Source organism: Charadrius vociferus, unplaced genomic scaffold, assembly GCF_000708025.1.
Source record: "Charadrius vociferus isolate BGI_N301 unplaced genomic scaffold, ASM70802v2 scaffold450, whole genome shotgun sequence".
NCBI classification, from domain to species: domain Eukaryota; kingdom Metazoa; phylum Chordata; class Aves; order Charadriiformes; family Charadriidae; genus Charadrius; species Charadrius vociferus.
The window spans coordinates 2,814,042-2,836,467 of record NW_009646931.1 but is presented as its reverse complement, the minus strand read 5'-3'; the positions used below and the strand labels follow the sequence as shown (position 1 = coordinate 2,836,467).

At 38.3% G+C, this 22,426-nt stretch overlaps 2 protein-coding genes across 2 annotated transcripts in view; both read right to left on the bottom strand.

Annotated features, from left to right (window-relative positions):
- Positions 1–4,572: 4,572 nt before the first annotated feature.
- Positions 4,573–22,253, bottom strand: NADK2 (NAD kinase 2, mitochondrial). The gene is made up of 12 exons (XM_009894680.1): positions 22,230–22,253; positions 20,409–20,497; positions 19,967–20,055; positions 18,370–18,451; positions 16,946–17,029; positions 14,325–14,461; positions 13,224–13,306; positions 10,336–10,502; positions 8,082–8,137; positions 7,944–7,997; positions 7,420–7,543; positions 4,573–4,711 (listed from the first exon to the last, which is right to left on the bottom strand). Exons 4-12 carry the CDS (start codon positions 18,438–18,440, stop codon positions 4,573–4,575), a joined length of 915 nt encoding a protein of 304 aa, XP_009892982.1. The 5' UTR covers positions 18,441–18,451; positions 19,967–20,055; positions 20,409–20,497; positions 22,230–22,253.
- Positions 18,923–22,426, bottom strand: part of RANBP3L (RAN binding protein 3-like) — a 50,693-nt gene continuing 47,189 nt past the window's right edge. Inside the window, exons 12-14 of the mRNA XM_009894713.1 lie at positions 20,409–20,497; positions 19,967–20,055; positions 18,923–19,032 (exon numbers count right to left, since the gene is read on the bottom strand). Of these exons, the coding sequence (XP_009893015.1) occupies positions 18,923–19,032; positions 19,967–20,055; positions 20,409–20,497 (288 nt within the window). The remainder of the gene's footprint in view (positions 19,033–19,966; positions 20,056–20,408; positions 20,498–22,426) is intronic.

Here is a 22,426-nt window from a genome sequence, read left to right as displayed (position 1 = left end):
AAGCAGCTAAGAGACGGCTCAATACTGTACAAGTTAAGAAGCACTATAAAGGAGCTACAGTGAAGTTTTTCTTTAGCAGGCCACAAAGCAACATCAGGTTTTAGTATTCTTTATTGTTCACAAAATATAGTCTGAAAAGCCTATTCAGAATAAGCCCCTGTAAAAGTAGATGCTGGTTATCAATTGTTTCACACAGAAAATAGGTTTTTTTGAAACATTACAGTACCTTAATGTACCTTGTATAAGCTTGATGTCAGATAAAACTTCTTAAAACTGTTCTCATAATTCCTTTAAAGAATAAGATCTTCCAGCTGCAACTGACAAAATGGTAGAGATCTTGCAGGGGGAGGGCTCAAATTGTTCTAGATCGGGGACCAGAAACAACCTGGGACAGCAGCATAAGAATGCTGAAAGGAAGAGATGCTTTGGTGCTGTTAAGATGTGAATTCCTCTTTGGTAATAGCTTATGTTTGTACTATCATTTCACTTCTTGTATCTGTAACACTAACCACTACTATCTAGTGTTGGGTTTTTTAAAGTCATATGAAAAGCTGAGTATCTGTCCAAAAAAAAAAACCCCAAACCAAAATAAGGATAGGGACAAGTAACGACTTTAAAAAACTTTGATCTGGGTCTATCATCAGGGTCCTCATGCATAAACCTGGAATGTTTCAGCATTTCAGTGTTAGTTGAGAAGTCCTAGGGTAAAACTTGTGTACTGTGTAGGCCACGGATATGCTGCTGCCGTTCTGATGAAAGCAATAAGCAAGCAGGGAGTGAATTTATTCATGGATGTCTAAGCTTAGCCTTCAGCAGTACTGTAGGGCTGTTGCATAGGTATAGTCTTTTCCATCTCAATCCAAAGCAAAGATTTCAGGAATACCTGGTAGTACAGAACAGATTAATTACTGAGGGAAGATTGTGTGAGTACTAAAATTTGATATTTATCTTGACTTTCTACAGTATAGCAAATACAGAATTATCTTGTTAATCTATTCTAAGTTGTTTTGATTTTTATTAAATTTACCAGAGTGTAAGTAACACTTGAGTCACTAATGGGCTTGTGCCCCTTACAAATGAATTAATGGGCAACATACCGTGTGAAAGCTGAATGTTGGATGGAAGGCTGGAAGACACTTGATGCTGTACTGCTTCACAGCTTGCAGCCTGAGGTTTTTGCCTTAAATTACTTTAAGAAAAAAAGTAAATATTTGCAGCACAGCACTATTGTAAATTCTTCTCCCTATGCACAATGTAACCCCATACAATTTCTCTTGCATTTAATAAAGATCTAAGGAATTTCTATATTGTACAAAATGACTGATGGATGGGAGAATGCTTTCGCAGACTTGCTAACAACTTTGTGTCATGGGTTAAAATAAAAGGAGGAATTTGCTCCAGCAATGTCTAAACAATGGTGGTTTAAATTACAGGGTGTTATCATCATGCATTTAGTAGATTTTGCTTAAAAACCTTGTACAGAATTGGGATAGTAGTATGGCTGTAGCTAGAAGTAGTAGTCCTGAACTTGTTTCTTTAGGTACCAGCTTCAGTGTTGGAAGAGGACAAATGTTTCTATTGCAGGTCTACTGGTTATGATGGCAGCTGTAGCAGACACATAACGGGAGTCCTCAGGGTTGGGTGCACCACTGACCTTTTCTGAACTGAAAAAAGTTATTTGGTAGCTCCAAGCAATCCATACCAAAAACTGCTACATATATAAGTCTCTGCATTTTACCCAAAGCATGAAGGCTTAGAAGCCATTATTCAAAACAAACTGTGCAGTAAGAAGAAGCTGAGCACAGGAAACACTTTTCAAAGTTGAAAGAAGGCACAAGACAGCTTCAAGTATCTATTAATTTTTATTACATAATGTATAAACACCACTTCTTTTTTAAAAAGCAAAGAATGACAGGTCTAGTTTAGCAGAACACAGTGTGGACTGGCACTAAATGAAAAGATCACAGGTTTGATTCAGCAGGTAGAAGAGGTGCAGAGTTTGCTGCCAGTCCAGGCAGATTAAATCCGTGTTAAACCAATACTCAGTCCTGTCACAAAATACTGTCTACCAGGTAAGTTGTCTGTATGGTAATCCCCTGTAATAAAGAATCCTTAAAAAAGATTCTACAATTTTTTAATAATAAAAAAAAAGGTAGCTGCTTACTGTTATCTATTATAGATCTCTGAATCATCCTAGTTATGTAAATCAAGCATTCACCAGTAAATGCTTCAACAGAAGTGCAATTAAATACAGACAAAACCAGTAGAGGCCACTCATGAGTAGGTCAGGTTTCCATTTTGCCAAGTAAATTAGGAATTTTGACTATGAAATCTCCAACTAAGCCAGACCATACTGTGGATCTTTATGGCCTAGAAAACATTGCCTTTTAGTCTCAGCATTCATAATAAGGAATGACAGGCATCTTTAAGAGGTAATCACCCTGATCAGACTAATCAGTATTCGTTGAAATATTACAGCACACAAATGTCTCAAAATAAGTAGGGTACAGGGTTTCTTCTAGTAATTTGTCTATGCAGGTATTCAAGGACACTTTCAATACCTAAATCTCTGATTTAATGCAGTGGTACAGTCCTAGGAAGTCATAAATCAGTATTAATGGCATTGGTGGGTTGTGTTTTTTTTGTTGGGTGTTTTTTTTAATCTTAACAACATATTGGCTAGTATACTAGGCAGAGGCACATAAACTGTCCTTAACTGGTTACAGATGGATTAAGAATAACTAAAACACCCTAGTCTCTGTGCAGCCAGCTTTCTAAAGGAAGATTAGTCTTTTGTATCTTTCTTTAGAGCAGTTTTGCAGATTGTTTTAGACATGAAGAGCTCTACTGATAGTTCCTGAACTTGCCAAGTTTTGAAAGAGTATTTAGCTACTTTGATTTTCCCCTTCTCGTCTCCAATCCTGATAACTCAAGAAGACAGTGTAAATAATTCAATCTGCAGCATACTTAAAAGGTGACATGTACACAGTGATAGCTTATTCAAAAGCCTTTGTTAGTGTCACATTTTCCTAGAATTGAATGGTCTGGGCAAATCAATTTCCTCTAAATTCTGGGTTAGAGTGAATACAAACATTAAGTAGAGAAGGAAAAAAAAATCCCTTATCCACTTCCTCTACCTATAAAGATCAGTTTGCATTTTGTGATTGGCAATAAATACACTGATTGGCCACAGTGGAGAACATTTCCATTAGACCTGACAGCATCTGTTACAGAAGTCTCTTAATTCAAAAGTAGTTTGAAGAAAACTCACTTTTCGAAATAGATCTGTAGTAGACAGGACAAAATGCATTTGTTTCAAGTCACACAGCAGAAGAGTTCCTGCTGTAGGAATCTTTATTTTGTCAAATTCTGCCCTCTCATCTATGCAATGCACAGACTTTCAAAGGCAGTCATAGTTCACAGTTTCTCTAAAACATTATCTAAAAAGTCAATTCCTCTTCTATAATCAGACCTTCTTTCCTATTATCAACTTCCTTACACGATCAGAGGCATGTAAAATTAAAATTAATTTGTTGCCAATTAAGTATCATTAGAATTCAGCATAGAATTGGAAATTTACACTTTCTGGGGAAGTTAAAAACACACACCTGGAAAACTGGGAGACATATAGGTATTAACTTGTACTCCAACTACTAGCACACAGCACATCTCATTCTTCTTCAATTATAAAGAACCCCAGAACCTAAAATTTCAAACCATTCAACTTGATAAGGCCAAATATCTTTCTTAATGATACCCACCTACATACGCTATTGTGACAGAACACCTGCTAGCCAGCTAATCCATTCAGTGAAGGAGTATATCTTAGTTCAATGTTTCCTATAGTTTGTATATTCCTCTTAAAAGGCTCAAGAAAACCCTTGGGTTTCAAGTACCTCTCTAGCCAAAGAGAAAAAGTAAGAGCTACCTCATTCAAGATGTGATTAAACCAGACTTTTACTTCTGATGTAAATCTACAAAGTAGAAAAAATACTGGAAGAGCAAAAAAAAAAACCTGTGACAATTTGTATGAAACTACAAAGTTGTAAAATTTTTGAAAAACATAAAAAAGGTTTGTATTTCCATTTCTATTATGCCAACATCAGGATTTACCAAAATCTATATATCCTTGCATGAAATTGCTAGATTGACAGTTATACTTTCTACAAAAGTATATATATGAAGGTATTTAGTGTCATCATTCCCAAACTCTTACTAAAAAAACTGTACATCTGAATATTTAATGCTACTGACTTAATACTTGAACCCATCTACCTGTGTTTAAAAAGACATTCTTTCATGTTTGCCTTACAGGTTAAAATGTCAATTTTCACTGAAGTTAGAGGTAAGACTTCAGATATATTTCTTTTATACCAGATGCAAAAAGAACTTAAATACCAGGCTAAGGTTTCCCCAACCCAAAGGAATGAAAAGCATCTCAAGCTTCCTCCAAATGCTCTTGCATCCAGAAAGGCCAACTTCCAATATAATGCAGCATTGTGATGTGCTGTCTATCCCCAGGAGTTCCCTCTCTGGATCCAGAATTGTTTCAGCAGAAGACACTAAGGTGCTTCATTCTTCCAGCAGAACAGTGCACAGTGCATCCTCTGTATCGATCATTATTGAAGCTATTGCCCCATCATTGAACTCAAAAGATGTTCCTCCATCTACAACCATACATGCATCCCAACAACGGGAACGGACACAGACTCTGTGAAAAAAAAACCAAAAAAATAAGTTTTCACAAAATAGCTTAAAAATTAAGTAGTTCACACAAGCACTTATCTGAACAGTAAGACTGGTTCTTGTACATTCCTTTGCATGGGTCAATAAATGCTTTATCACATGGGAGCACACTTAGAGAAGAATGTAGCATGGTACTAAGCACTAGAACCCCCCAACTGACCAGTACTTTGTATAGACATAGCAAAGAGTCCAGAGAGGAATGAAGGACTTGTTCAAATGGACACTATTGCTCCAGAAGTCTGAGAACAACCTATAACATAACCCTTGATATCGAAAGCTGCAGTTTAGGTGTATTTTTTAAAGAAAGCTACTGATGATCCCATTTAATAGTGATTTACTTAATCTTTCACAGAAAAGTTTTCAATTAATTTATGACTCTAACGTATGGTGTTATGTGGAATATGCAGTTTCAACTAGCAATCTTTGAAATTCAAATAGTTTTGATATGAATACAGTCTATTTTGTTACATGAATCATTCACAGAGCGAATGGAAAGTAATTTCAAACACAAGGTCAGAATGCTGGCCAGGCAACACCATAAATAGGTATTACAGCATACTACTGCCAATATTAGAGTTCAACTTCTACATCTTTAGCTAATAAATTTAAATTTAAGCTTGTAAGATTTAAGGCAGCTCTTTTAGAGCTGGACAAGACAGAACACAGCTACTGATCATCTTCCATTTCACTTACAGAGGAAAATTGACTCAACTATTGGAATTTATCCCTTCACATATGTACACAGCCAGAACACCATTAAATACAGAGTTCTCCAAACCTTTTTCATATTGCTAGATGGGAACCAATAGCTATACCAGAGCAGCTGCAAGACTGCAGTCTTACACGCATGTCCTTGATTGTTTATGATTTAGGCCTTGGTCTAGACAATGTCCCGACATCCAAAATTTAATCAACAATTATCCGGTCACTTAAATTTTTAGGAAGACACATCTTTCACAATTATGAAAAGCTTGGACGCACAGTCACAGTGTAAAAGCTTAATTGGCTTGTGCATCACTAAAAACACAGACAACTCTGGATACTGCAGAAGAACATGGAGACATTTCCCACTCCTCCATTTCACTCTGGGCAGCTACTATGTCAAAAAAAGATAAAGAACAGCAACGGGGAGATGTCCAGTATCAAGAACCAAAGATAACTGTGACAGGCAGCAAAAAAAAAGGAAAAATGGGCAGATATCTCAGAGGTATGCAGCCATTTGTAGCTCCAGTATAATTTTTATAGTATATCCCATGCCGAGGACTCCAAATAAGACAAGACCAAGTCCTGTAGAACCCACGGAGGTAAAAGCAGTGTTTTGCTCCTATTTTAACCTCTCCTCTTACCATCTCTTACGATTTACTCACCCTTGAGAACTCCCACATCCAAATGACTAAGAAGCAGTATATGTTTAAAAGACATGACACATGCACAGTGCGCATATAGTATCGTAATATTTATTCCAGTAGCCAGAGATGTTCTTTATTACTAGGTCATAAAATGTTGCTGTAACACTGATGTGGCTCAAAAGGAGCAGAACTTGGATCTCTTTCAAGTCAGAGCTCCTTTACATTTTTGCTATAAAAGGTTGAATTAACATTTAATTAACATGCGATATTGTACTGTTCTCAACATAGTTATTCTGAACATATAACCAACAGTTGCATGTGTATATATTTAATTGTGGCAAGCTCCAGAAAAATCACAGAATCTTTTACGTTGGAAAGGTCCTTTAAGATCATTGAGTCCAACCATTAACCTAACACTGCCAAGTCCAGCATTAAACCATGTCCCTCAGCACCGCGTCTACACGTCTTTTAAATGCCTCCAGGGCTCGTGGCTCCACCACTTCCCTGGACAGCCTGTTCCAATGCTTGACAACCCTTTTGGTGAAGAAATTTTTCCTAGTATCTAACCTAAAACTCCCCTGGCACAAGTACCCAAAGTTAAAATGACTGAATTACCAAATAATTTAGTTTGGAAGGGCATCTAGATCAGCCTTCCACTCAAAGCAGGCCTTACTTCAAAGACAGATGCAGTTGCTTAGGGCCTTGCCCAGTCAAGTTCTGAGTATCTCCAAGGACAATGATAGCACAATCTCTGGGCAACTTGTTCTACTGCCTGATCATTCTCACCATGAAAATTGTCTCCTTTTTTTATCAGGATCTTAGATCCTATAAAGTCATGGCTGTTGCCTCATATTCTGCTCTGAAAAGAGTTTAACTCAGTGCCCTCTGTAACCATCCATTGGTTGTTGACTGGCAACTGGATCCACCCTGCTTAGTCTTGTGTCCTCCAGGCTAAACAAAGGCACCATTTGAATCCTTCCTTTATACACCACATGTTTTGGCCCCGTAATCATCTCAGTGGCCCTTTCCTGATTTCACTGCAGTTTGTCAATGCCTGCGTCTCATATTGAAGGAAACTGCACACACCCAAAACTGGGCACAGTGAGATTCTTTTCTTCTGTAAGATTGTGCATTGATCAAACATTAAAAAGGCATAACACAACTTGGAAACATTTTCTTCCTGCTGTTACGAGAACAATACTCAAGCCCCTCAAAACACAAACTGGATGTTGAAATACTTCAAGGGAAACTCCTGGATCACTCATACTTTGACAAATACACAGAATGAGGTAACTCTTCAGTGACTGCTACAGCCAACACTTACTTTGAAGAGAAGCCACGCTGCCGGCTGCTTGAGAAAACTCTGTTTACAATAGGTTCTCGAATACTGAAAAACATCTTTGGTTCTTCTGGACTGTAGAGCAGGGACTCATTGTAATCATTTGTTACTGTAAATAGAAAAATTAGTGATTAGTTTTTTTCCAGAGGAAAATAGCCATCTGTTTAATAGCCTTCACCTGCAAAAAAAATTAATTTTACAGAGTATTCCTTTCAGTTCTATTGCATGACGAACACTCAACAGCTCTCTTCAGGTGATTAAATATTAAGTGTCTCAAATCTTAGGAGAACTGAAATTCTCCTGACGATCTATACATACAAAAGTCTAAAGAAGTGCCTTCATATCAAATCGGACATTTTTCACCAAATGTGCCTACATCATGTTTGTAAGAAAGACTAACATTCCGTGAGTGCTAAAATACTTACAGCAGCACTGAACATTAAGAGTACAAACAAAATGAACTTGTCAAAGCTAAGATACCTTAAAGAAATCTTGCCTTTGTCACTAACCTTTTTGTACTAGTTCCGTGTTCAAAGGCATATTCAAACTTCCATGCTTTTTAGCTGTTGAGCCAAGAGAAAGAGCCCCAATTAGAAAGGTGTATCTTTATATAAACTTAGCCAGTTAATGACACCTTGTTCACTCACCAATCTTAAGGATCTCTTCAACAGCTTGATGTGCTACCTTGTTAATATTATAGGACCTAGGCAGAGAAGCAGAAGTCTTGTTTGCTAAGCGATACAACTTGAGAGAAAAACAAAACAAAAAATCTTGCATAGAGATGAAAAACTATATTCAGCAACAGGAAAAAAAAAAGAAATAAGGAATGCTATTAAGTGTGAGCTGACATTAGTTTCCTAAGAAAATGTCTGAAATTAACTCTTGGTTTGACATCTACCTGTGGCTTTGTAAACTTTAGTTATCCATTAAGTGAAGCCTTCAGGAAAGAAGAGCACGATACACAGATTGTAGTCTCCTTATCAATAACCCTCCTGCCTCTAAACCCCAATGATTGCTGATTTAAGTCTGCATTAAAAAACTGAAGCATGACAGTTCTACAGATTGTGCGTGTTCTTATCCCTTCTATTTACCTCTTACTAATTAATTTCTTCTGTTCTCTCCCAACACTTTCTTTACAAGCATTATGTCTCTTTGTCCATACAAACTTTGTCAAGGTTTGTGCTTGAATCTCACAAGAATCAAGGTATACAGAAAAGGAACACTCAGATCAGGCACTTTTGCATTTGCCACATTTAGATGCATGACAAGCCAGCATAAAGCATCAGTCTGAACCAAACCTAACTCCAATAAAAGTCTCCAGCCTGTGCCCAGGATCAAAAGGGATTAGGTACTAATCATGGCCTCTGTGCAGCAGTACTGTGAGCATCTCAGTTGCCCAGGTCTCAATACAGCATGAAATCCTCAGTCCAGCCTTCTGTCACGGCAGTAAAACACCTCAGACTGCAACAGACATCCACTATACATCTAACAGGCTACAGAGCTGCTGAGGGTGGTTGTCCAAGGCTTCCTCTCTTATACTTACTGCTACCTGCAAGCCTGAGCAGATGGTAACAAAAAACTGACATGCACAGTTTGAAATCGTTCTCTCTCTCAACTAGATATCATTTTATGCAAGTTTTAGCAGCTGAAGGAAGCACTTGGTCATTTAAATGCCTCTCAGTCCAAGGAGGTCTGAAATCCCAGGAGAGCCCCTAAACCACAGGCTAAGGAAGATCACTCCACTGAGGCTTGGCCTCAGTTTAGAGAAGTCCAGCAGTACACACTGATTAAAGCAATGGAGACAGGCAATCCTGGAGTCTGGTCCCTGGTTCTGGGATTGCTCAGTACAGAGCAAATGTATAAGCAAATGAAATTCGTAAGAACATCTTTGAATTAAGACTGTACATTCCCAAGGTACTGAACGCTAGGAAAGCTCCCCTAGCAGTCTGCCAATTTCATCCTTGGCAGCCTCCAGGACCAAGTTATGCTGTCTGAATACAAAATTCTGAATTACAATGAAGAGTAAAACCCAGTAACCATGGTAGCAGCATGAATATTCATTTTTGAATTTCATTAGAAGCTTCACTTTTAGTTCATCTTAGCCTGCCACATAAACCCAAGGCCTGCTGTACAACTTTAAACTATAAGCACAGCCACATTTCCAAATGAAAGAGGCTCTCACTGTACACCTCTCTCACATCTCAAAACTAAATTGATTAGACTTACATGCAGTACTGCAGCTTGTTTAAACTGAAGCTAAGAGAATTTACCCCTTTGACTAAGCTAGCACAGCTCTGCCTAGATATGCCCATCTTTGTTTAAGAGGAATATTTTGGCAAAGAGACTGTGCCCTTTCAATTAAGTTTGAAAGAGGCAGGAGGCTTGGAAGGAGAATGGACAGTAGATGTGCCAGAGAAACTTAACACTGTTTCCAAGTACATGTTTTCCCATTCTTATTAGAGCTTAGATTTTTCTAAGTTTTCTGAGGTACTTCATCTAAGCATTTCGATTTTAGCCAACAAGTAGTTCAGAGATCCCACAATATGCTCTGCAAGTCAGAGCAGAATCTCTTTCCATCACCGCCAACCATTCATCTCCACATGTGGCATGCAACCACATTCACCAAAATTACACCTAAGGTAAACTTTTGTCTCAATGCCTCAGCTCCTCACCCTTTCAACTCTTCTCTCCATACCCACAAGTGAGGGGTGCTCTGCTCTTCTCATACACGTGAGACAGCTTTGAACCAAACTGACAGTGAGAATACTTGGACATAACTGTCATGCATTGACTTACCCATAGCCCAAGAGAGTCTCAGTATGAACGACATGTTCAAATAAAATAGGCACATTTAGCTTATCTGAAGAGGTATTTTATATCAAAGCAGCAACACGTACTTACCAGGCTTTTGATCCTGTTCCAGTACACACATTAAGCCCTGAACTCTTCTGTTTTTCCCAAGGACCATCATCAACTGATATCTCATAATAGGAGGCCCTATGAAGCGAGAATTTAAAACTGGGTTTGCAGGACTTAAAGTTCTCCCTGAATAAGACAGAACACACAGCCTTATCAGGCACGTAAAAATTTAGAAGGGCTAGTTTCAAATCTGGATGACAATTTCACAAGCTTTGCACAGTGCTTCTAATTTGGCACCGCTTTTGATTCACTGTTTTATAGCAGTTTTGATAATGGACAAAAGTAATTTGCAGCATGAACTTTTAGGCAGTTTTTCTGCAGCCACTTTTCATATTAAATTATACACAAAGAACAATTCTGTAGTTCATCTGGGATAGCTTCATATACAAGTAGTGTTTGCTGGACTCACAATTGAAAACTACAAATACATTACCTTCCTTGCATAACTGTTGAAATACCAAAAAAATGTGTTTATTCTGTGATTTAGTCTCATAAAATTACATGAGGGAACACTAAGAGGTAAACAGTCCAACATCAGTAAGTAACAGCGTGGCTTCAACTGAATTTTTGATCACTTCAGTAATTAAAAATCCACTGTGGTTCTTCACTAACAGTTTTAGTTCTACAACAGTCAGCAAGCTTATGTTTCTGTCCAGGGCAAACTCTTCTCATAACTCAAATGTAGTAACTCTCGGGGCACAATCATCATTCTGCATGATGATTCTGATTATTCATATATCAGGGGATTCCTAATGTTAGGTGTTCCAACTGTGACCAGACAGTCTCTCTGTGTAAGCTTCAGAACATCCAGGGGTATATTTATGAACTAAAGTTACTGATGATCATAGGCCTAATTCAAACATACAGTCTTCAGAATAACAGAAAAACACCGCATTCACTGTGTTCAGCATGACTGAGTTTCACCTTTCTTAGTAAAAGGAGCTTACTGAGCTGTTTTAGGTGATGAATGTTTCAGCATGAATCAACGAGGAGTACACCTCTTGAATATTTGGTGTCAAACAGTTTAGACTCTTAGTAACTAAGGGCATTTTGTATATTCACTCCTTGAGAAGATGGGAAGATGAAAGAACTAGAAGCAAGTTAAGAACACAGGTGCACAGCTTGATTCAGTTTAAGATAATTTTTGCAAACTGAAAGTTGGGTTTTTTTCTCTTCAATTTCCTTGTTTTCTTAACTGAAATACACCATATGACCTTGGAAGAAGTACCTAGAGTCATTTTGTTTTAATATACTGTGGGAGAATTTTTAAGAGATCAATGGTCACCCTGTGAGCACCCCAAGCACTGAGAACTTGTTGATGACAGTGTAAGCTTCAAGGAATGTCGAAGGTCAAATTGTGTTTTGTGAACGTCTGAGTTATGTTGAGGGAGGAAAGAACTGTTGCTGAACGTACCGATAAGCAGGATTTTAATTAAAACATAGAAGTAGATAACTAGGTGAGTGAACAGCTGGGGCTAGCCAGTCATATAGTAGAGATGCTTGTTTGAACTATGCATGTAACCAATTATTGCTTGAGTGTTGCGTGGCGCGGGAGAAAATTGTCTATATTAGCTGAGCTATCTGTGCAATAAAGTGGCATTTACCCTGATCATATTGGTCATGGTGTATCTGTCCGTGCTTCCGCGTCAGCAATATACAGCAGACTCATGCATCTGAAGCTCACAGAAGATTCATCTGTGTGACATCATTATTTAAGTCTTAAAGTGTAAGGTCCTGTTTACACAGTATTTATTACTAGAGATTTGTTCCTACACGCATTGTGTCCCTCAACACTTCTCAAATATGCTGGAACCAAGGAGTACAATGTATTTGTGACACTCAGAACTAGAGGGCTATTATAAAGTGTTGGAAAGCAGCTTTGTGTTCCTGTATCACTGTATGTTAAAGAAAGTTTTTAGATCTTGATAAAATTAGGTTTGATTTAGTAGAGAGCAAAATTTGTATCTCTTTGAGAGTAATTCCTTATGCCAGTCTGAGGCTGCAGTCTAGATGGAAGACAAAACACACATGGAACATATATACTGTTTCCAGCAGCAATCAGAGTGTCCCAGGCACTGTACAAACACAAGATGGTACACTCTAAAGTGTTTGTGTTTTGTTGTTTTGTTTTGGTTTTTTTTTTTTAAGATACAGAATAAGAGGAAAAGGGATATGAAATACAAGTAAAAGTTTGGCCAAATCCTGACCAAAGATCATGTTTTAATTCCTTTCCTACAGCCCCAATCACATTCCCCACATCCTTCTTGTTATCATTTGGCTGGCAGAAATGCACTGATCTCCAGGACAGAAAGGACAGTCAAAGGTATCCTGGAAAATGCAGCACTAGGATTTGATACAAACCTGTTTCTCAAAACAAGGAAATAAGTGTTTTCCTACAATAACAAAGCTTCTGCCAAAGGCAGGCTGATACCTTTGCCTCTAATGACAGAGAGGCAGGGAAAGGAGTACTTGCTCATGCTAAATGCTATTTCTGCTTGGTCATGCTAAAACCTTATGAAAAGATATTTAAGAAGAGATGCAGGAGAGGAGGCAGTTTAAGGACAGACATTTAAATCTTCAATCTACTGTAAAGCTGGCAACTGAAGGCATTTGGTTATGTAAGAACTAACTGGGAAAGGAGTAAAACAATGAAGAGGAAAGAAAACAGCCAGGAATAACGAAAGGTGAAAGAATGGTCAGACAGGCAGGTGGAAAACCAGAAATTAACATCACTGCACTTACATTTCTGAAAATACACTTTGTAATCAGCAACAATACAATTAGCGTTATATATTCATGGAGTAGAACTGAAATCTGACAACAAAGACATATCATCAATTGTGCCTTGCTGCAACAACAAACAATTAAACATACCTGGATGAAAGAGATTCCCCAATGAAGACCTCATTGAGTGCTCTCACTGGTAAAAGATGTGGACCAGAAATGTCAGATCCTGCAGATATTGAATGTAACAGTTTTGAATCACGGCCCAAGAACCCAAAGTTTCAAAAACAATTCACAGCTCATTGGAGGACACACTCTGCTGCCTCAGTTTGTATCCTAGACCTAGTGCCCCATTTTGTTCAAGGACTTAATTTTTTACTGATTTAGTCTGTAGCCAGTCATTGTCCTTTACTGGAGAGTACAAATATCTGAGCCAAGGTCAATAAGGCAATGACACTTATGTTCAGACATTGCTTTCCCTGAAAACTCATGGGCAACCAAACAGACTGAAGTCTTCTATTCAGTCAGTCACTCTTCCAGCACAGTTAAATTCACTGACAGTGACTCAACAGACATTTTGAATCAAGTTCAAAGAATTAGACTTTATACCACAGGGTAATTAAGGGGGATTAACAAATTGTTCATGTTAACTAAGGACTTCTCAGTGAAGAAATGCAGTGCTAGATGCAGTTTAAGGATAGAATCATGTACTTTCAATCCATCATAAAGAAAACAGCTGAAGGTGTCTGATGACTAAAGAATTACCCAGGGAGAGATTCTCACTTCTAATTTCTCATTTGCTTGTTGGCAGTCTGTGACCAGCTTTTTCAATCATGAATTAACCTACCACAAGAGCATGCGTGCATACACACATGCACATTTAGCATGGAGCAGCTAAATGATGGAAAAAAGTTCATGTGGTAACCCCAAGTGTCTACAGTAACCCTAAGAGACCGCATTTTAAAAAAGCTCAGGTATTTTATCAGCAGATAATACTATTTAAAAACATCTCTAAATTTACTGTTAATACTGAAAAGTGGTTCTAAGTGTACAGTCCAGATAAATACATAGAAACAAAAAATACTCCCTTCTAAAAACCTTAATCCAGCTCTTCAGCTAATGAGACCTGTCTCTTCCTGCCTCTTCAATACAGCAACCAGACTTCAAATACTTGAAGTGTTACAAATCTTTAACTGCTTCTCCAAGTTATAGCAAAGTGATTATATTTTTGTCAGATTTTAACCTACTTTGATCCTGGAATCTTTCATTTATGTGAGCCCTGCTGTGTTGCTCTTGGCTTAGCTGCTGTTCATGTAGATCTACAGGGGTTGGGTTAATACCGGTTCCTTCAAGATACAGTCGGATTCTTTGCCGCCACTGCCACCTTAGAGAGGAGAAAGAAATTGGTATCAATAGCTGAAATATTCATTACACAATTAGATAGGATCAGAGAGTCTTCACTCTCAACGCAGAGCATCTTAATATTAAAAGTTCAATATATTCAAAGTCACATTTCAAGTTTTATAGCTTCCACTATCATTTCTAAATTTAGAAAGTTAATCATACTAAAATGTAAATACTTTACACTTGCCAATTTGCTACCTAATGTTTTTCATATGTGTAAAATAAGAGGACACCAGCCAAAGTAGTCTACAAGCATCCATAATGTGATCTATAAATAGTAACAACTCATTTTTCAGGCATGTGATCCTAACTTCTGAATTCATGACTGATGCAATGATTTGGAGAACAAGCAGCTCTCAGGAATTTATACAGCAATACACGCTGTATTTTTACCACCGTTTGTTTGCACTTGTAGATGTCCAGAAAAGCAGCTCTGTCCACCCTTTTATACATAATGGCCACAAGTATCCTCTCATTTTATGAATCTCTCCTAGTCTAGGAACTTTAGGATGCTTAAGTGGAATTCAAATGAAGAAAGAGAAGGATATAAAAGGCATTCATCCTTAAGCTGTTAGAACATTCAGATTTTTTATTTTTTCCAAGAGGAGGTATCAATTCCTTTTTCCTTTTACAATTCAGAGATTACATAAAACAAAACAGCAATAGTAGTTTTGATTAAGAAAGCAAACCACAAGGGAATGTTATGAGTACATCTTTTCCCAGTTCATATGGTTGATATCTGGGTGGCAGTAACCAACTTACATTTCCTAAAATTACAGCAAGGAAGACTTACTGTTTATGACTACATTACTAATTCTTCCCCGTTGTCATCCTTGTAGACCCCCATTCAACACATCCTTAGTCTAATTCCCTATCTGACCTTAAATTCCAAGTATGTTTTTAGTTAGTCAGGCAGACAGCATGCAATGAATATCACTATGCTTGGCTCCTTACAATGCTCATGCTACAACACGTCAAAACCCCTAAAAAATTAGAAAATGGGACTGCACCTCTATTGTACCCCTATTCTGAGATCCTGCTACACCACTGACCATCAAGAAAAGAATCATGTGTAGACTGATGTAGGTTGTCCTTCATAAATCAATAATGTTGGTTGTTTCATGGGACTACAAGGTAAAGGGCTTACACAGATTGTTGCACTAAAATAGCTGACACTTCAAGGATAAGCAGAAAAGACAATCCCCCTTTTCCAGTCTCTGGCACTGCACTGTCCATATGCAAATCCGAGAGAACCAGAAGCTCTTACAAATGGGCTGATCCAGTTACGCACCTATTTTAAAGTGTGGCCTTAGGGCCAAATAAATCTAAGAACTGCCAAGTGAAACACCTGCTTAGGTCCTTGCTTAGGAATATCAGTTCCTATTATTCTGGAAAAATAACAAGGGAGATCCCTTCTCACTCTGGTGAGGCTTCAGCTCCATAAAGAGCAACAGCAGGAGTGTCAGCAACAAAAATATGATGTGGCATCCAACAAAATACTAGAAGCACGTAGATTATCAAGCTTTACCTAAGCAGCTTAGCATGATGGAGAGTTGAAAGCTACTGTTTTCTAAGTCTCAGAATATGTGAGTTGAAAGTACCTTTTAATTTAGCAATACCTATTGAAACCCCTCCAGTTATTTCTAATCAATCCTAATGACCATATTCACCTAATTTCAGAATTTTTCTATGGCACAAATACACTTACACTTCAAGCTATAAATTAAATATGCTAGGAGTACAAACAAAACCCAATCACAATGTATTTGCACATGAATGACTCATTTCTGTCTGATGGTTTACCATCACAAAAGCATTCTGGAATGTTAACACACCGAAGAACAATGTCTCTTTTTAAATAGTTATTAAAGAACTCCTCCCTAGTCTGTCCTTTAAAATTCAGCTTGCTTCCATCTAATTTCAAGTGAGATTCCTCTATTTTAAGACAATCTAGTATTGAAAACGTCAAGCTATCTTCAGCATAAAGAAAAGCTTTGTCTTACACTAATCTGTTAACAAAATTTTAGCCACTTTACCTTAATCACCAAACGCCTAGATGCAACAAAGTGACGATTTCCTAACTGTATAGGCTTCATTAGTTTCTATTAGTATGGTTCATCACTGTACTATATATGCTTTCGAGTGTTAAAACATGTAAACCATTATACCCTTTACAAGAATGCAGTTCCTCATTTATGAATTTGCTAAGTCAGAAAAGAAAATAAACTACAAAAAGTCATAACAAAAGTCTTCTTGCTGGAACCTGCAGTCAACTTTATCCTTTGTGTTCCAATCTCACTCCTGACCCCAAACCCATATTTCAACATGGTAAACTTCTACACAGAATTCATGATTTGAGGCATTAAGATTTTACTAAGCATCATCTGCTCCTTAGGAACTGCACATCAGTAAGTATTTTCCAACCATAATATGTTTTGGAAAACCAAAGATCAGTGAATCCTACCTGAACTCACCACGATAAAGCTTCTGTAGTGCCTCAGGAAACGAGTGTGTATATCTCACAGGCAAGCATAAGTGACCCTCCGATCTGGCAGCAAAAAAGGACAATGAAAATGACAGTATAACTATTAAGATTTGGTACTTTTAAAAAACAAAACAAAACGAACATATCTTTCTGTTACACAAGCAAAGCTACACTTCGACCTTTATGTACATATACTATTCTTACATAATAGTACATCAGCACAATACACCCCTTTCAGCTGCTGGCGTATGTGTGTGTGATACATAGGGTATTTCTCCCATGTTCCCCCTAAAAACTGGCTGTTCAGCTAGTAATCCTGCAGGAATATGTAGGTACTAATATAATTCCTGTCCCCATAGTTCTAGGCAAGGAATTCAAGCTTAATAAACCTTGCAAGTTAGAAAGAAAATTTCTTCCATTTACACATAAGTTCATGATATGAGACAGGTAAGCAACATGCCAAAGATCAAAAGAATCTCGTGTCAAAGCCAGAAGACTAAACACTGCTCCCCTTTCATGAGTGATATTTGATAACTTGAAGGCACTTGTTATTTGAACCCTGCTATTCAGGCTTCATACTGTAGAATATCTGTTCACAGCATTAGAAAAGTTTCGGAAGAGGAGTGAGGTATGGAAGGAATTAAAACTTTTAGCCACCACTTTCTTACCCACTAACGTTAAAGCAACCGGTCATATCAAAAGCAGAAACCTAAATCTGGAAATCTCAGCAGACAAGACCCTTGGGGAATTTTGAGTTTTACTTGCCATCCATTTGAAGGTTATACCAACCAGGCAGTACTAATACACTGTATCCACCTGCCCAAATCAATCTTATGGCTAGGTGAATGCAACTTGTGTGGAGTTTATAATAGGACAACTAAATGCCATTAATTGGCTGAGGAGACTGCGTCCTCTGAGGTATGACATGGCCTACATGAAGAAACGAGAACAAACTTGTTCGTCTGAGGCCCTATCGGATTTCCAGTAGGACTCACCTTCTTCGTAATGAAACCAAGCTTCTGTGTGTTCTGGCACCACACTTAGATGCTTTTGGCAAGTCTCTTTTCCTATCTCTGTTCTATACCGCCATCTCTGCCTCAGACTTCTGGTTAGTAACACAAGTTAACTAGCTGCAAGTCCTGTTACACTGGTGTGTGAAAACAGCTGCGGCAGTTTAACACAGCCATGCTTATCCGATATTACTCAACGTCCTCTCAGTTGAGACAGCATAACTCAACATGGAAACTTTTCCAATAAGACAACAGGTTCACTTGATATCTACAATCTACTAAAACAGATATTAACACTGCCAAATGCTACAGGCATGCCTCATGTATCACGAAAACAGATGCATATTGAGCCTGATATTAAATAAAGCATTGCTTTCCCAAATATGTATTTACCTTTCAGGATCAGTATTCACTCCAATAACTGGTTTAAACTTATCAAAGACCTTACTGGCTGCCAACAACATTGTACCATCACCTACAGAAAAAGCAAAACAAAAGTTAGTTTCACTGCACATTCTAGTACCCCAAACAAAATAATCTCATGTGTACTTCAGCATTACCTTTACCTGCTTTTTTCTTAACAACCAATGAGGTAAGCTGCACAAAAATAAAATGGGACCACAAAACTGCTGTCACCTTTCAAAGCAAAGCAGTGACAAGTGAATTAAAGATGGCAAGTGTGATTGGAAAAAATACAACTTATCTGACAGCTATAGGTGTTGAGGCAACTGAATTTGGCCCAAGCAAGTTCAAAAAGAAATTTATGGAAATTCCTGTATGTTTATGAGCTGGTAAGAGAAAGTCTTTAAGAAAATAAATTTAGAAAGTATCGCTAATCAAAGCCACAGGAGACAGGAAACAATACCAAATTCTACTGGGAATCACATGAAAACAATTACTTTCGTTCCATCTCAGTTGCTCTCCTAGAAGGCACAATTTAAAAGTCTTATTTGGCCCCAAATAGGCATGCTTGGAAAAGAAGTCTGAGATTAAAACTGCTGAAGTAGAAATCTTTAAGTGTCACTGGTTTCTTCAGATACTGATATTCTTTCCTGTCTGTTAAACAGAAGGACAACTATAACCTGGATCAGTCTTTGCACCAAGATATAAGGTCTGAAAACCCAGCTGCTTGCCTCATAACCGTGACAAATGTTGCCACAACCAAACTGGTGCTTTGATCTTCAGCTTAGAGGAATTCTTTGAAATCTGCAGAGTATATTAGGATGCTTCAGAAAGCACACATATGCCTTTCTACCCATATTGCATGGTATCCAGGGGTTAAGGGTAAAGCCGACCAGTGGGGAGGAGAGAAAAGCAGAGCAGTGGTCAAGTCTTAACTGCCACAGATGATTGAACATTATGTCAGAGCCCAGCAACACACTGCAGTATCTGCAGCAAATCACAAAAATAACGCTGAATGAACTGCTGCAATCCAAAGTTAAAAAGAAACAGGTTAGTTGCTCTGTTGGTTCATTTAAAAAGCTCTAATCAGTGGCACAGGCTGCTCAAAAGTTGCACACTTTTACCTGTGCTATCCAACTAGATACTCCAGTCACTGCAATTAAGTGCAAAAGCAAAAAAGACACTTTGAGCAAGGGGAGGAAAAGGTAGTACATTAATCTCCACCACTTCACATACCAAAAAACAAAGAATAGGGTTTAGGGCTACGTATAAACACATGACAGCACTTCATCCTCTTTAACTGAAAACTATACTAAATTCAACAGTTTATACTGTTTTACACAAACAACTAAACATTTCCAAAGTGGCCATGCACCAGGATTCACTTCCTAGTGCTACAGTTTTAGATACTAGAGGTAGAAAGGGTGGTCGCAACCATTGCATTTTGTCATATTTTCTGACAATTAGACAAGCAGTTTGTTTTCAAAATGTGCATACCTCCAGATGCTCCACACACTGCAAAATATTTTTGAAAAACTTATCTATGAAAACATACTGAAACAAATACTTCCCTTCCATAAAGTCATACCTCCTGCTGATATAACAGCATCTGCCCACCGAACTGTCTCTTCATTATATTCTCGACGTTTAACAAGACGAACTTCTATCTTCTCATTCCTATAAAGTGCAGAAAAAGCCTGAATGTGTCCTATACTGCTTCTTGTCACATCCTTCTGAAAAACTGATGTGCAATTAAGGAATAATTACAGTGATATCTGGCTTATAATCATTTGACACTCACACAAATTCTTTACAACTTTTTCATTTGTTTTCATGATAATAACGCAGTGTGTTAGTTAACTGAACTGAGCTAGTCCACATTACGATTGTTTCAGGAATGACTGTTCATCTGCACCATCCTGTTTTCAGTATTCCTATTTTATTACAGCTTGTAACATAAAGCTTCCTTTTGTTCTAATCCATGGATGTTTGCACTGTGTCTGAAATTCTCAACAGCCATATATTCTTACCGTAAACTGTCTACAACATGCTCCACGTTTTTTGTATGAATGCGATGCCGCTCCAGCAGACCAGCATAGTTAGATCCCTTCAAGGCAAGCTGTAAGACAAATCGATTTTGTAGAAGTTAATCACTACATTAAGTGCTCTGAGTAATACAAATAGAAGCTATAAAAAATCATGTCCCTTATCTCAGTAGAGACACATGCTTTTATAAGCATTCCATTAATTACATCTCTAGATACGTAACAGTCAGCTTACATTGACTAGTTCATTAAATGACTTACATGGCCACAGCAGCCAAGAATCACAGACCTTTTAAGGGCTCTACACAAATATGCAGACATGTATGCTACAATGACTTCTACGCCACTTCAGACACGTTGCTTTCCCTGAATCTGCTAAGTAATTTAAACTCTAGGTAAATCTACATAAAATAGTTATAATAACCATGCTCCTGTCATGTGCTAAAAGCACCCAGACAGTTAGCTAATTACCTCAAGAGTTACAAACATTGTGCTATAAAGAAAGGGGACAACAGAAAACACAAGAGAAATGACAACTAATAAAACAGGGGTCTTTGAAATACCTAGAGCATTAACCTTCAAATTGTATTTGAGCTAGAATGGAAGACTGCCAAGTCTTGACAAAGGTGACATTTCCCCTGCGTCAAAAAAAGCTTAAGGACAATCTACCTACTACCTTTGACACTGTGCCCTGGATTACAGACCAGATTTTTCAAACAAATTCACACTGATAACAAGACAAACAGTATTTAGTAGTTGCATTCTTAGCATAATTATTCTTGGAAGCTGGAGAATTTAAATACTTAATCTTGGCACTCTTTAGACCATGGAAACATTTTGCAGTTCATATAGATAGACTCTTATGAGCAGGCAGGTGAGACCGCTGGCTGAAGATTAGATTTTTTTGCAACAGGTTACTGTGCAAGTAATTCGGTCACCATCTGTATGCATTCATTCTTCATCGCACTTAGTGAGCTCATCTGGAGCTGGCACTGCCAAGTAACTGTCTGCATGGAGATTTGGCAAGTAGAAGAAAGAGGGTAAAAACGATGTTAGGCAGAAGGGGTTTATAAATACAGTCATAATGAAAGTGATCCTGCTTTGAGCAGCAGGCTAAACTAGATGACCTCCTGAGGCTCCTTCTAGCCTGAATTATTCTGCAATTACTCTGTCATTGCTTCCTTTTCCCCTATCCGTTAAAACCTACTTACCAGCACAGAAACAGAACTTCTCCTAGTTTGTGTAGAGAAATTCATCTGTGCCAGAAGCTTTGAACAGGCACTTCCAGCAATTTATTCAAGTGCCTTTACTCACATTTGCACACCCTTCCAAGAGACAGTGGTGCCAGCCAGCCACATCCAATCCCATTTCCATAGAGACTCACACACCACAGAACTCCACAACAAAGCGGAGAGAACGGGCAGGGTCTGACAAACACAGTTAACTGTAATCCAATACCCAACAAATGCAATCTTCCTGCATCTGACACCTGCCGATGTCAAGAAATCCAAACATGAGCTAAGTACAAAGACAGCCTCAGTGCCGAAGAAATTGCAGAAAACAATGGAATTGGCTGCTCTGGAACTGCATCACTGTCCTGCTCTGTGTGGCTACAATCTGCGATTAACTTGCAGGAACAAAATCTCCAGGTGGTCTTACAGCTGGGATCAGGAAACCACCTCCAACAGAGGGGCTCCTGGACTTTGCCTGGATGCCACAGCACCACAGGCAGACAGCAGGAGCAGCTGCCAGCTGAGGTTGGTCACACACACAGATAACCACGTGGGTGATCAGGAAACATCCAACCAAACCTTTCAGGTCATCTTTACAAAGCTTCTTAGTACTGGTTTACTGGGATACAAGGCGTTATGTCCCATTAATTGCCTCACGCACTTAAACCCTTTGTTTCTACTCCCCAGATACAATGCGTAGCCCCGCACTCCCCTTGCTCCTCCAGAGCCCACGGTGCTGCACTGGGAACCCGAATGGTGCCGCGGTGGGGA

Excerpts from the sequence above, each read along its gene's own strand:
- NADK2 (XM_009894680.1), bottom strand. The coding sequence starts at position 18,440 with ATGTTGTTGGCAGCCAGTAAGGTCTTTGATAAGTTTAAACCAGTTATT. Across the intron at positions 14,462-16,945 it reads CTTTATCGTGGTGAGTTCAG|GTGGCAGTGGCGGCAAAGAA; the intron begins GTAGGATTCACT and ends CTCCTCTCTAAG. Across the intron at positions 7,998-8,081 it reads TGAAGAGATCCTTAAGATTG|CTAAAAAGCATGGAAGTTTG; the intron begins GTGAGTGAACAA and ends TTGGCTCAACAG.